General features: G+C 40.8%; 1 protein-coding gene across 10 annotated transcripts in view; it reads left to right on the top strand.

Moving 5' to 3' along the window:
- The window catches only part of inpp4b (inositol polyphosphate-4-phosphatase type II B), a 269,882-nt gene that overhangs the window by 203,878 nt on the left and 53,791 nt on the right, over positions 1 to 12,213 (top strand). For all 10 annotated transcript variants that reach the window (XM_069925291.1, XM_069925288.1, XM_069925292.1 and 7 more), the window contains one exon: positions 4,052 to 4,149. In XM_069925291.1, the coding sequence (XP_069781392.1) occupies positions 4,052 to 4,149 (98 nt within the window). The remainder of the gene's footprint in view (positions 1 to 4,051; positions 4,150 to 12,213) is intronic.

Genomic DNA, 12,213 nt, shown 5'->3' on the forward strand with positions numbered 1-12,213 from the left:
TGGGACAAATAACTACTGAATATCAGGAGTCCTCTTGGAATAAGATTCTAGAAAGGAATGACAACTCTACTCAGTCTGGAGTGGAGTGGAATAGGGAATAGGAAGGTGTGTTGGACTGCTGTAGTGGGAATTGGTATACTGTGGTTGGCAATGAGTGAGAAACGATATTAGGTGGCTGGCATATTAAATTACAGGACAGGAAAGTAAAAATTTCATGCCAAATCTTGAAAAGTAAATGTTTTAAAAATAATAAAATAAAATAATGTTGTTCCTGCTACTAAAGAACGTCGCAGATACTTTCTTGTATAGACTGGAGATGCAAGAGAATGTTGATATTGCAATTTAGAGCAACTTACAATCTGCTAGATGAACTCAGTAGGAAAGAATTGTACAGGGTTCAGTCCTGATGCAGGGTCTGGGCCTGAAACATTGACAATTCCTTTCTCCCCACTGATGAGTCCCCTCAGCAGTTTGTTTCTGTCTTTCAGAGTACACTGCTCTAAGATCTGAAGTTTTAAAATCCCTTGGTACACTTTACGGTACAATTACCCTGACAAACTAAAATGCAGCCAGCTAATAAGAATTTGTAATTGTCCTCTGCATTTCTGAGGTTGTAAATTTCTTCAATTTGGAGCCTAGCAATTCCTATAGAAAATGTCATAGAGACACAACTTGAAAACAAGTCCATAGCCATGTGTGCTTAAGTGTGCCTAAGTGATTCAAGTGCTTTTCTGGGCTGGAGAAGATTGGAAGTGTAATGGATAGTAAAGAAGGCTTTCAAAGCTTGCAGAGGGATTTGAACCAGCTGGGAAAATGGGCTGCAAAATGGCAGATGGAATTTAATGCAGGCAAGTGTGAGGTGTGGCACTTTAGAAGGACAAACAAAGGTAGGAAATATATGCTAAATGGTAGGGCACTGAGGAGTGGAGTATAACAGAGGGATCTGGGAATACAGAAATACAGACACCTGAAAGTGATGTCAAAGCTAGATAGGGTTGACTGTAGAAGTTGGGATGTAAGTAGTATAAGACATTAGTGAGCCCATATTTGTAGTATTGTGTCCAGTCTTGGTCACTTATCTACAGAAAGGATATCAATAAGATTGAAAGAGTGGAGAGAAAATTTACTAGGAGGTTGCCAGGGCTTGAAGATCTGAGTTACAGGGAAAGATTAAGCAGATTAGGACTTCATTCCCTTGAGCGTAGAAAAATAAGGGGAGATTTAATAGAGATATACAAAATGCAATGGAGCAAATGCAATGGAGCAAATGCAAGCAGGCTTTTTCCACTGAGGCTAGGTGAGATAAAAACTAGAGCACATGAGTTAAGGGTGAAAAAATGTAAAGGAAACATTAGGGGAAACTACTTCACAATGAGGAGTGGGAGTGAGGAACAAGCAACCAGCTGAAGTAGTGAATGCAGGCTCAATTTTGAATTTGGATAGGTACATGGATGGGAGGGGATGGAGGGATATGATCTAGGTGCACATCAATGGGACTAGGCAGAATAATAGTTCGACATAGACTAGAGGGACCGGAGAACCTGTTTCTATGCTGTAATGTTCTATGGACATTTCTTAACTGCTCCAACAATTTTTACAGGCTGTGTTATCTGGATGAAGAAGACTCCCCTCAAATTCCCCCCCCCCCTCTATCTCTTCCCCCAACCCTAAATCAATGACCTCTAGTTTTATCTGTCTCACATATGGGGATAAAGGTTTCCTGCCATCAACGTTATCTATGCTTCTCATAATTTTATGCACCTCTATCAACCTCCACCAGACCTAACTTCTTGTAGCTCTTCTCATAACTGAACTTCTCCATGCCAGACAAGCTTCTCTAAATTTCCTCTGCACCCTCCCCAAGACACACACTATCATAACCTTCCTATTGCATGATGGCCAGAACTCTATGCAGTACTCCAAGGTTTTGTAAAGTTGGAGTATAACCTTCCCAATTCTATATCCAATACCCCAACTGATGAAAACTAGTATCCTATATGGCTTCTTCTACCTGTGTTGCCACCTGCAGGGTCCTATGGGTTTGTTCTTCAAAGTCCTGTTATTCATGCTGCATATCCTAGCCACATTAATACTTGTTAAATGCATCATCCCATATTGTCTGGATTAATCTCCATCTGCCAGTTTTCACTGCATTTCACCTCCAACCCAAGACTATTTTCCACACTATCAAAAACTTCACAAACAGAGCATGATCTTGGTCATCCACAAACTTACTGATCTTGCCTCCCACTTGGATATTGTCATTGATGTATATTACAAACAGCAAGGGTCCCAGGACTATTCCTTGTGGGATACCATCCAGTTTGCCTATGATTTGGAATCCATACATCCAAACCTTTTGAACCAATCTCCCATGTTAAAGGCCTTACCAAAGTTTAAGTAAATCACATCTACTACCCTATCCACATCAATACTCTGTACATGTTCAAAGAATTTAGTCAAATTGATCAGATAGGATTTGTGCTTGACAAAGTCATGCTGCTTGTTTCTGGTTGGTCTCTGTCTTTCAAAGTGATAATTAATGCTCCCTCACAGATTAATTTTGCAGTATCTTCTCTTTGGCCAATGTTTTCCCTTTGCCTTTCTTGAAAAGAGAACTAAATTTTAAAATTCTCAACCAGAGCTCCAGTAATCTCTTCCCTTGTCTCCAGTAGAAATTTAGGATATATCTCATGTGGTCCTGTGGAATTATCCACCTTTAAGCCTGATGAGGCATCAAGTACCTCCTGTTTCATTATGGAGACCTGCTCTAGATGTTCACCTATCCTTTCATCTAACAACAAAGTCTGCTTCCTTTGTTAATACTGAAAAAGTAGGGCCTTCTGATTCCTTGCACACATTACCCTTAATGTAATGGGCCCCACATTTTCCCTGGTTATTCTTTTCTCCTCAACAAAATTATGGAATGTTTCCTTAGTCTCTTAGTTGTCCTGTCTGCCAGTGATTTCTTGTGACCACTCTTAGCTTTCCTAACTTTCTTTCTGCTATTCTTTTTATACTCTTGATAGCACTCCCCCATCATCATTTCCCTATTTGTGTCATACTTTTTCTCTTTATCCAACCCTCCACCTCCTTCAACATGCAGGCTTCTATCCTTATAGGAACATGTTGGTCTTGAAATCTTGGTAGATCTCCTTTGAATATATCTAATTGTCCAGATGTAGACTCCAAGTAGATGCCCCCTTTACCAAATATGTTGTGGACCAAAGAAAATATTTGGCTAGAAATGTTGTAATCTTGCCCAAATTCATTAACAAAAGAGTTTCCAGAGTCATTCGAAAACAAATGAGAGTGGTAAATGTGACAATATTTTTTCCGATCAGTATGCTCAAGACATTTATAAATTTCATGACTCTATAGCTGTAATAAAATAATTTTGTATGAACTGCAGATCAAACTTTAAACTTTCTTCAACTTTATAAACTTGTTTATGGAGTTAGAATTGTAAACGATTTGTTGTAACACTGATTAATATAGTCCAACTTTGTACTGATCATACAAAAATCTGGAATTTACACAACAGGCAGCCTCAAGCAACTGACAAAAAAAAAATGAGGAAAATAAACAAGTTTAAAATTGGCCTGCCTTGCAATGAGTTTGGCAACTGCACAAATCGCAATCTCAGGAAAGCGGAAAATACGCTCATCCATCATCTACTAATCCCCATAGATGCCAGAGGCTTGGGGATTTACTGTCTATGTAAAATTAAAGCTGGTCAATGTAAATGTCTTAGTAAATTAACAGACAATGGAAAATGTTATAAATTTTATTTTAATATTCCATAACAAAATTTTCAGATTTCTTTTTGTACTCTATCCCACAACAAACAAATAATCTGTTCACTTATCATCTATCTAACTATTATATTTTGCCATGCTCTGTTTGGCTACATTATCTCATTCATTTGCAAATATGCGATGATTAGGAAAGGTATATAACTGCAAGTTTTACAATTTCTCTCTTTGTATTTAGTTTCAAAATTCTAAAAATGTAATATTGATATTACTAATAATTTGTCTGCTGTCATTAGGTTTGGAGATATTTCACTGCAGGAAATTATAAATCAAGAGAATTTTAAACTTCTTGATATATATTACAAATCATTTCAAGAAAAAGTCTCAACTGATTGTAAGTACATGCACATTTCAGCTCTGTTATCAGATATTTGGAATGTTTGAAAGGTACTAAGTAATTTTTCTGAATTTTTGGCATTTTCTTTGTCATGGTGGTCATAATTAATGTATTGGGGGGCAGATTTGCTGTCAGGTTTGAGTGGGAAATGCTGAAGATTACAACTGAAAGCTGGGTTATGGGCAGTGGATTGGAGAGTCCGAAGGGGCCAAGTTTGTGAGAAGTAGATAATTTGCAAATGGGGGTTCTGTGTGAAACACATTCTCTGACAGGACAGTTGAAATCTGCTCAAGCAGATCTTCTTTAACCCACCATCAAGACAGCCCCCAAGAAAGAGGTTTGCAATATCTGTGATGGAAAATTGAATAATGGAATGATTGAGTGAGGGAACTAAATCATTTGGCCCACAAATCTGATTTGACCATTATGTGCCAAGTTTGCTCCAATAGTACTCTGATCTCATTTTATTCTTCAGTCTTTTCCCATTGAAGGACCCCGATTCTCCTATGTACATTCAATACAATTTACAATACCCAATTAACTTACCAAACCACCAGTCTTTAGGATATGGGAAGTAACCTGAGCACCTCAAGGATATTCATGCAGGGACAGGCAGAATATATGAACTCCACACATATAGCATCTGAGGTTAAGCTTGACCAAGTTGCCGGAGCTGTGAAGTAGCAGCTTCACTGGCTAAACCTCTGGATCACCCTGACACTGTGCATATCTGAGTACCTACCTACATATTTCCTGAAAACCTGTACTGACCAACTTGCCAATGTATTTACGGATATCATAAGCACCTCACTCCAGTGGGGAACGGTATCCACCTGTTTCAAAAAGGCCTCAATTATACCTGAGCGTAAGTAAGATGTGGTTACCTGATGAAAATGTCCAGCAACCTGTGGCACTCACATCAACAATAATGAAATGTTTTGAAATGCTGCTATTGAAGCAGCTTCTGTCTGAGCAGTGACATGGATCCATTCCAATTTGCCTTTGGCAGCAACAGGTCTACAGTAGATTCTATCTCACTAGCTCCACACAAAGGCTTGGAACACCTGGACATCAAAAATGCAGTTATCAGGATGCTTTACACTGACTACTGTTCAGCATTCAACACCATCATCTCCTCTAAACTAATCAGCAAACTCTAAGAACTGGACCTCAATACCCCATTGTGTCATTGGATTTCATCACTTCTTGTCCACAATCAATGAGGGTTGATAAGAACATCTCCGCAATCTCCATCAGTACCAGAGCAGCACAGTTCTTAACTCCATGCTCTACTTGCTGTGAGTGTGTGGCTTGATACGACAATAACATCATCTACACATTTGTTGATGACACCATGGCAGTAGGTTGTATAAAGGAGAATGATAAATCAGCATGCAGGAGAGAGATTAAAACTTGACTGAATGGTGTTTCTAACAACAACCTTGTACTCAATGTCACCAAAACCAAGGAGCTGATTGTGCACTTCAGGAGAGAAAACCAGAGGTGTATAATCCTATTTGTGTCATACTTTTTCTCTTTATCCAACCCTCCATATCCTTCAACATGCAGGCTTCTATCCTTATAGGAACATGTTGGTCTTGAAATCTTGGTGGATCTCCTTTGAATATATCTAATTGTCCAGATGTAGACTCCAAGTAGATGCCCCCTTTACCAAATATGTTGTGGACCAAAGAAAATATTGAGGGATCAGAGGTGGAGAGGGTGAGCAAATTTAAATTTCTGCAAGACACTATCTTGGAGGACCTTTCCTGGACCCAACAAATGAACGTCTTCATGAAGAAAGCACGTCAGCGCCTCTATTTTTTTAGGTGTTTACAGAGATTTGGTATGACATCAAAAACCTTGGCAAGCTTCCACAGATGTGTAGAAAGTATGCTGACCAGCTGCATCACAATCTGGTATGGGGCAACCAATATCTCTGAGTGGACAGTCCAGTATATCACAGGCAAAACCCTCCCCTCCATTGAAAACATCTACATCAGTGTTTCTCAACCACCTTCTTTCCACTCTCATACCACTTTAAATAATCCCTATGACATCGGTGCTCTGTGATTAGTAAGGGATTGCTTAAGGTGGTGTGTGAGTGGGAAGGGAAGGTTGAGAATCACTGCTCTAGACCCAATTGTTACTGAAATATTTTGCTTGAGAAAAATTGCCATTGGCCTATTTCCTTTGGAGTGCAGAAACCATGCACATAACAAGTCAATTAGATACGATTAAAACAGTAGTTTTCAAACTTTTTTCTTTCCACCCACATATCAACTCAAGCAATATCTTATTAACCACAGAGCACCATAGCATAGGGAATACGTAAAGTGGTATGTGAGTGGAAATATAAAGGTTGAGAACCACTGATCCATATGGAACACTGCTGTCGGATCCACACCACCCACCACATGCTCTGTCCTCACTGCTGCCATCAGGAAAGAGGCATAGGTGCCACAAGACTTATACCATCAAGTTCAGGAACAGTTGCTACCCCTCCACCATCAAACTCATCAACAATGTACTCAATCAGAGACCCATTAAAAGACTCTTACTTTGCCAATTTTTTTAAATTATTGACTATTTTCTGCATAGCAGAGCCAGTTTATTTGTACTTCCTTCTTTGTTTACATTTGTCTCTTTTGTATACCTATCTTTTCTTGAGTGCAGTTTTTTGCACTACCGATAAATAGAAACTGCCTGGCCCGCAGGATGAAGAATCTTAGGGTTGTATGTGATGTTTTGTATGTTCTCTGACAATAAATCGGAACTTTGACTTTGACATACTTGTGTTTTTCCCTTTCCAAATTTCTCTAGACTTGAAAGGTTCCTTCAGATTTTAAAATACTGGTAACAAATGTATTCAAATATTAATTGAGTTGGAAGCCAGAATACCTCAAGTTGATGATGATAACATTTTCCACAGGGGCAATTTTCACAGCTGTTATTAAATCAGACAACAGGTACTTGAAAGCAATTCAAAACAAAGGCAAACTTAAACCTCGGAGGAACGCTATAGAGTTTCAGAATGATGAACCAGTGGCTGAGATAGATTAAACCTTTCAGGACATCAACAGACATTAGAATGAAGACAGTTTCAATGGAAATTGAGGTTGGTACTGCATTATCAGTGATACGTGAACTGGGGCTTAGGTGACATGCTACAGGGAGGTTAAAGAGAGTATCACTTCTTCATATCTACACTGGAGAAAGAATCAAGCTAACAGGGATATGTGAGCTTAAAGCAAAAGATGGTGGAAGTGAAACAAAGTTTCCCACAGAAGAGGACAGTTTATCACAAGTTTAATGAGAAAGGTATTAGCTAAACAGCTAGAATGCATTGACGAAAACAACCAGGAAATCCAGGAGCTGCTGGCAAAGAAGCGAGCTGCCCATCAGGCTCACCTTGCAAAGCCGTCCTGGCCAGAGAAGAAACGAGCCTTCCGTCACGCATGCAGCCATCTTCAGCGCAAACTCCGGGAGATCCAAAATGAGCGGTGGACTAGCCTCGCCAAACGAACCCAGCTCAGCGCGGACATTGGCGACTTCAGGGGTTTTTGTGAGTCTCTAAAGGCTGTGTACGGCCCCTCACCCCAAGTCCAAAGCCCGCTGTGCAGCTCAGACGGCAAAGTCCTCCTCAGCGACAAGATCTCCATTCTCAACCGATGGTCAGAACACTTCAAATCTCTTTTCAGTGCCAACCGCTCAGTCCAAGATTCCTCCCTGCTCCAGCTCCCTCAACAGCCCCCAAGGCTAGAGCTGGATGAGGTCCTCACCCAGGAAGAGACATATAAGGCAATTGAATAACTGATAAGTGGCAAAGCAGCAGGTATGGATGGAATCCCCCCCAGAGGTCTGGAAGGCTGGCGGCAAAACTCTGCATGCCAAACTGCATGAGTTTTTCAAGCTCTGCTGGGACCAAGGAAAGCTGCCTCAGGACCTTCGTGATGCCATCATCATCACCCTGTACAAAAATAAAGGCGAGAAATCAGACTGCTCAAACTACAGGGGAATCATGCTGCTCTCCATTGCAGGCAAAATCTTCGCTAGGATTCTCCTAAATAGTGTCGCCGAGAATGTTCTCCCAGAATCACAGTGCGGCTTTCGCGCAAACAGAGGAACTACTGACATGGTCTTTTCCCTCAGACAGCTCCAAGAAAAGTGCAGAGAACAAAACAAAGGAGTCTACATCACCTTTGTTGACCTCACCAAAGCCTTTGACACCGTGAGCAGGAAAGGGCTTTGGCAAATACTAGAGCGCCTCGGATGCCTCCCAAAGTTCCTCAACATGGTTATCCAACTGCACGAAAACCAACAAGGTCGGGTCAGATACAGCAATGAGCTCTCTGAACCCTTCTCCATTAACAATGGCGTGAAGCAAGGCTGCGTTCTCCCACCAACCCTCTTTTCAATCTTCTTCAGCATGATGCTGAAACAAGCCATGAAAGACCTCAACAATGAAGACGCTGTTTACATCCGGTACCGCATGGATGGCAGTCTCTTCAATCTGAGGCGCCTGCAAGCTCACACCAAGACACAAGAGCAACTTATCCGTGAACTATTCTTTGCAGACGATGCCGCTTTAGTTGCCCATTCAGAGCCAGCTCTTCAGCGCTTGACGTCCTGTTTTGCAGAAACTGCCAAAATGTTTGGCCTGGAAGTCAGCCTGAAGAAAACTGAGGTCCTCCATCAGTCAGCTCCCCACCATGACTACCAGCCCCCCACATCTCCATCGGGCACACAAAACTCAAAATGGTCAACTAGTTTACCTATCTCGGCTGCACCATTTCATCGAATGCAAGGATCGAGAACGAGATAGACATCAGACTCCCCAAGGCAAATAGCGCCTTTGGAAGACTACACAAAAGAGTCTGGAAAAACAACCAACTGAAAAACCTCACAAGGATTAGCGTATACAGAGCCGTTGTCATACCCACACTCCTGTTCGGCTCCGAATCATGGGTCCTCTACCGGCATCACCTATGGCTCCTAGAATGCTTCCACCAGCGTTGTCTCTGCTCCATCCTCAATATTCATTGGAGTGACTTCATCACCAACATCGAAGTACTCGAGATGGCAGAGGCCGACAGCATCGAATCCATGCTGCTGAAGATCCAACTGCGCTGGGTCGGTCACGTCTCCAGAATGGAGGACCATCGCCTTCCCAAGATCGTGTTATATGGCGAGCTCTCCACTGGCCACCGTGACGGAGGTGCACCAAAGAAGAGGTACAAGGACTGCCTAAAGAAATCTCTTGGTGCCTGCCACATTGACCACCACCAGTGGGCTGATATTGCCTCAAACCGTGCATCTTGGCGCCTCACATTTCGGTGGGCAGTAACCTCCTTTGAAGAAGACCGCAGAGTCCACTGACAAAAAACAAAGGAGGAAAAACCCAACACCCAACCCCAACCAACCAATTTTCCCTTGCAACCGCTGCAACCGTGTCTGCCTGTCCCGCATCGGACTTGTCAGCCACAAACGAGCCTGCAGCTGACGTGGACATTACCCCTCCATAAATCTTCATCCGCGAAGTCAAGCCAAAGAAGAAAGAATGCATTGATGAAGGGCTCAAGTCCAAAACATCAGTTATGTATCTTTGTTTTTGCTATATAAAGTACACTGTTTGACCAACTGAGTTTCTCCAGCATTGTGTTTTTACTTCAAACACAGTGTCTGCAGACTTTCATACTTTACATCTAGAATGTTGTTGTTCTTTGGAGATCTAGAGTGGTCCTTCCATTCCAAGGAAGACCATTAATTCTAGACCAATTGCTTGACACCAACATTTGCCATCTCTCATAAAAATTGCCAAAAGTTATGTCTGCTAGCCTGGTAAAGACAAGTAATTGGAGGTCACAGTAAAAAAAAATATTAAAAGTTATCAAGACTATTGCAAGAATCTATCAGATCTTTCCAACCCTTGGCCTGTGTCAAGGATAAATGTAGATTTGTTGACATATATGTAATATGTGTAAAGGTGCTCCATTCAAGGGAATGGAAGCATTTTAATTGATTCATCTCCATCTTAAAGTTAATTTGGTCTTTACTGTACAGGCAGCTGCTTGCGGTGGACAATGGAAGCAAACACTCGTGCTGCATTTGCTTTTTTTTTGTGGAAGTGGAATTGATAAGTGCGCAGATCTTCATTTTGCCCAGGGTCAAATCTTCTATTAGAAAGATAACCTCAGCCAGTGAAAGATGGATTGAGAACAATGACAGGCTCTATAATTGACACAACAGTAGTAAGTAGTATTTTATAACTGATTGCACCAGACTCCAGTGTAGAACTCTGCTGTGTTACAGGTGTGAGATGTATAAGGTTGTGGTACATTTGATAAAGCCAGAGCTTCAGGAAATTGTGTTTAAAGTAAGCATAACGGAAGGCTCAACCTGATGCCCCAGCTCATAATTTGAAGTAGATGACCCGGAGACACATCACATGAGGCATTTGGTTATTGAGTTTCATTTACTAGGCCAAAAATTACTTGTGGTTCCTCTGTTGAAGAGTCATCAAACCCATCTAAAATATTCTATGACACATCATCAATTCAGCTGAATGAGAAAGGGCTAGATTCTATTGCACCCAACATGGTGAAGGAGGACACATGTGATGAGATGTCTCCATCTGAACAGATTTTTAAATGCAACCTGAACAACATCATTCATAATGAGCAAGAAAACTGCCAGATGGGTTACAATTATAAAAGGGAAAGCATTTGTTATAACAGGAATAAAAATCCCATTTGAGAGCTGATGATTAACAGGCCAAGATAATCCTCTGAGTGCTAGTTTCATAGATCTGTGATGAATATTCTTTTTGATCTTTTGTGGCCTGTGTCATGCTTTTGTCAAACAAGGGAAGAGGGGGTGCTAAACTGTGCTAAAACACTATGAACACTGTTATGCTGAACCTGAATATGTTATTGTTTTTCGAAAACCTGAAAACCTGTATTTCGTGTGTGGTGGAAGGCTACTCAGTATTAAAAATTGGAAGATGGCTATAGTTTGAGCAAGTTGGACTACTTTACAATCAATCAGGACATAGTTTATGTATTTGGATCAATTGAATGGTACTGCCATGTGACACCAACATATGATGGATAAACTAGGCAAAGATCAGGAAGTAAAAGGAAAATTGAAAGCAAAGCAAGCTAGCTTTATTGGAATGCAGGTGTGTTAATGGTAGAAATGTTGGCGAGCTGGTGATGCAAGTTGTCACATGAGTTACCGTATCAAATAATGATTTTAATTATGAGAATAGAAACTAAACATTCCAGGTGAAGATGTTTTGCAAGTTAGATAGGGAAAGTGAGAAAGATTTTGAAGCTGGAGAACGAGAGCATTCATGAAGGAAAATCTTAACGTTTCTACAGAAGGACAAAGTAATTGATGTTTCAAGAACTAAAGCAAATAGAAAGGGTGTTGTTATGTTGGGAATATCCTATAATCCTTGGTAACGTGGTTAAGATGCAGGAGAAAATAGAAAAATAAATTTCCTTTTAAATTAAAAAGAATTGGGGAAAAAATACAATGCTTAATTGTAGGTGCTTAATTTATAAAGCAAGTTTCTGATACAAAGGGGTATGAAACATTGGTTTATGTCATCCAAGGAAGTCATGTAATGAATAAGGTATGTTTCATTAGGATAACACTGGGATATAAATGGGTTTAAAGTAAGTAAAGAAGGCAAAAAGAAAACAAACTTCAAAAGAGTCCATTTCCTTATATAAAAAATATTGGAACTAGTCTAGAGCCGAATGAGATGGGGAGATATTGAACGAGTTCTTCTCTTCAGTCTTCACTAGGGAAAAGGAAATGGAATTGTGTAGAATAAGAAAATGTAGGGATTAGGAAAGAGGGGTGTTAGAACTTTTGAAGCATATAAAGGTAGAAAAGTCTCCGGGTCCCAACGGGCTTTTCCCAGGACCTTGAGGAAAGTCTGGGAGGAAATAGCGGAAGCTCTAACAATGATTTCTCAAAACTCACTAGAGGGGGGCATGGTGCCGCAGGATTGGTGTGTTACAAACGTGGTTCCAGGTGTAGGCCCAGCAA

Source organism: Narcine bancroftii, chromosome 3 (genome assembly GCF_036971445.1).
Source record: "Narcine bancroftii isolate sNarBan1 chromosome 3, sNarBan1.hap1, whole genome shotgun sequence".
In the NCBI taxonomy this organism is placed as follows: Eukaryota; Metazoa; Chordata; class Chondrichthyes; order Torpediniformes; family Narcinidae; genus Narcine; species Narcine bancroftii.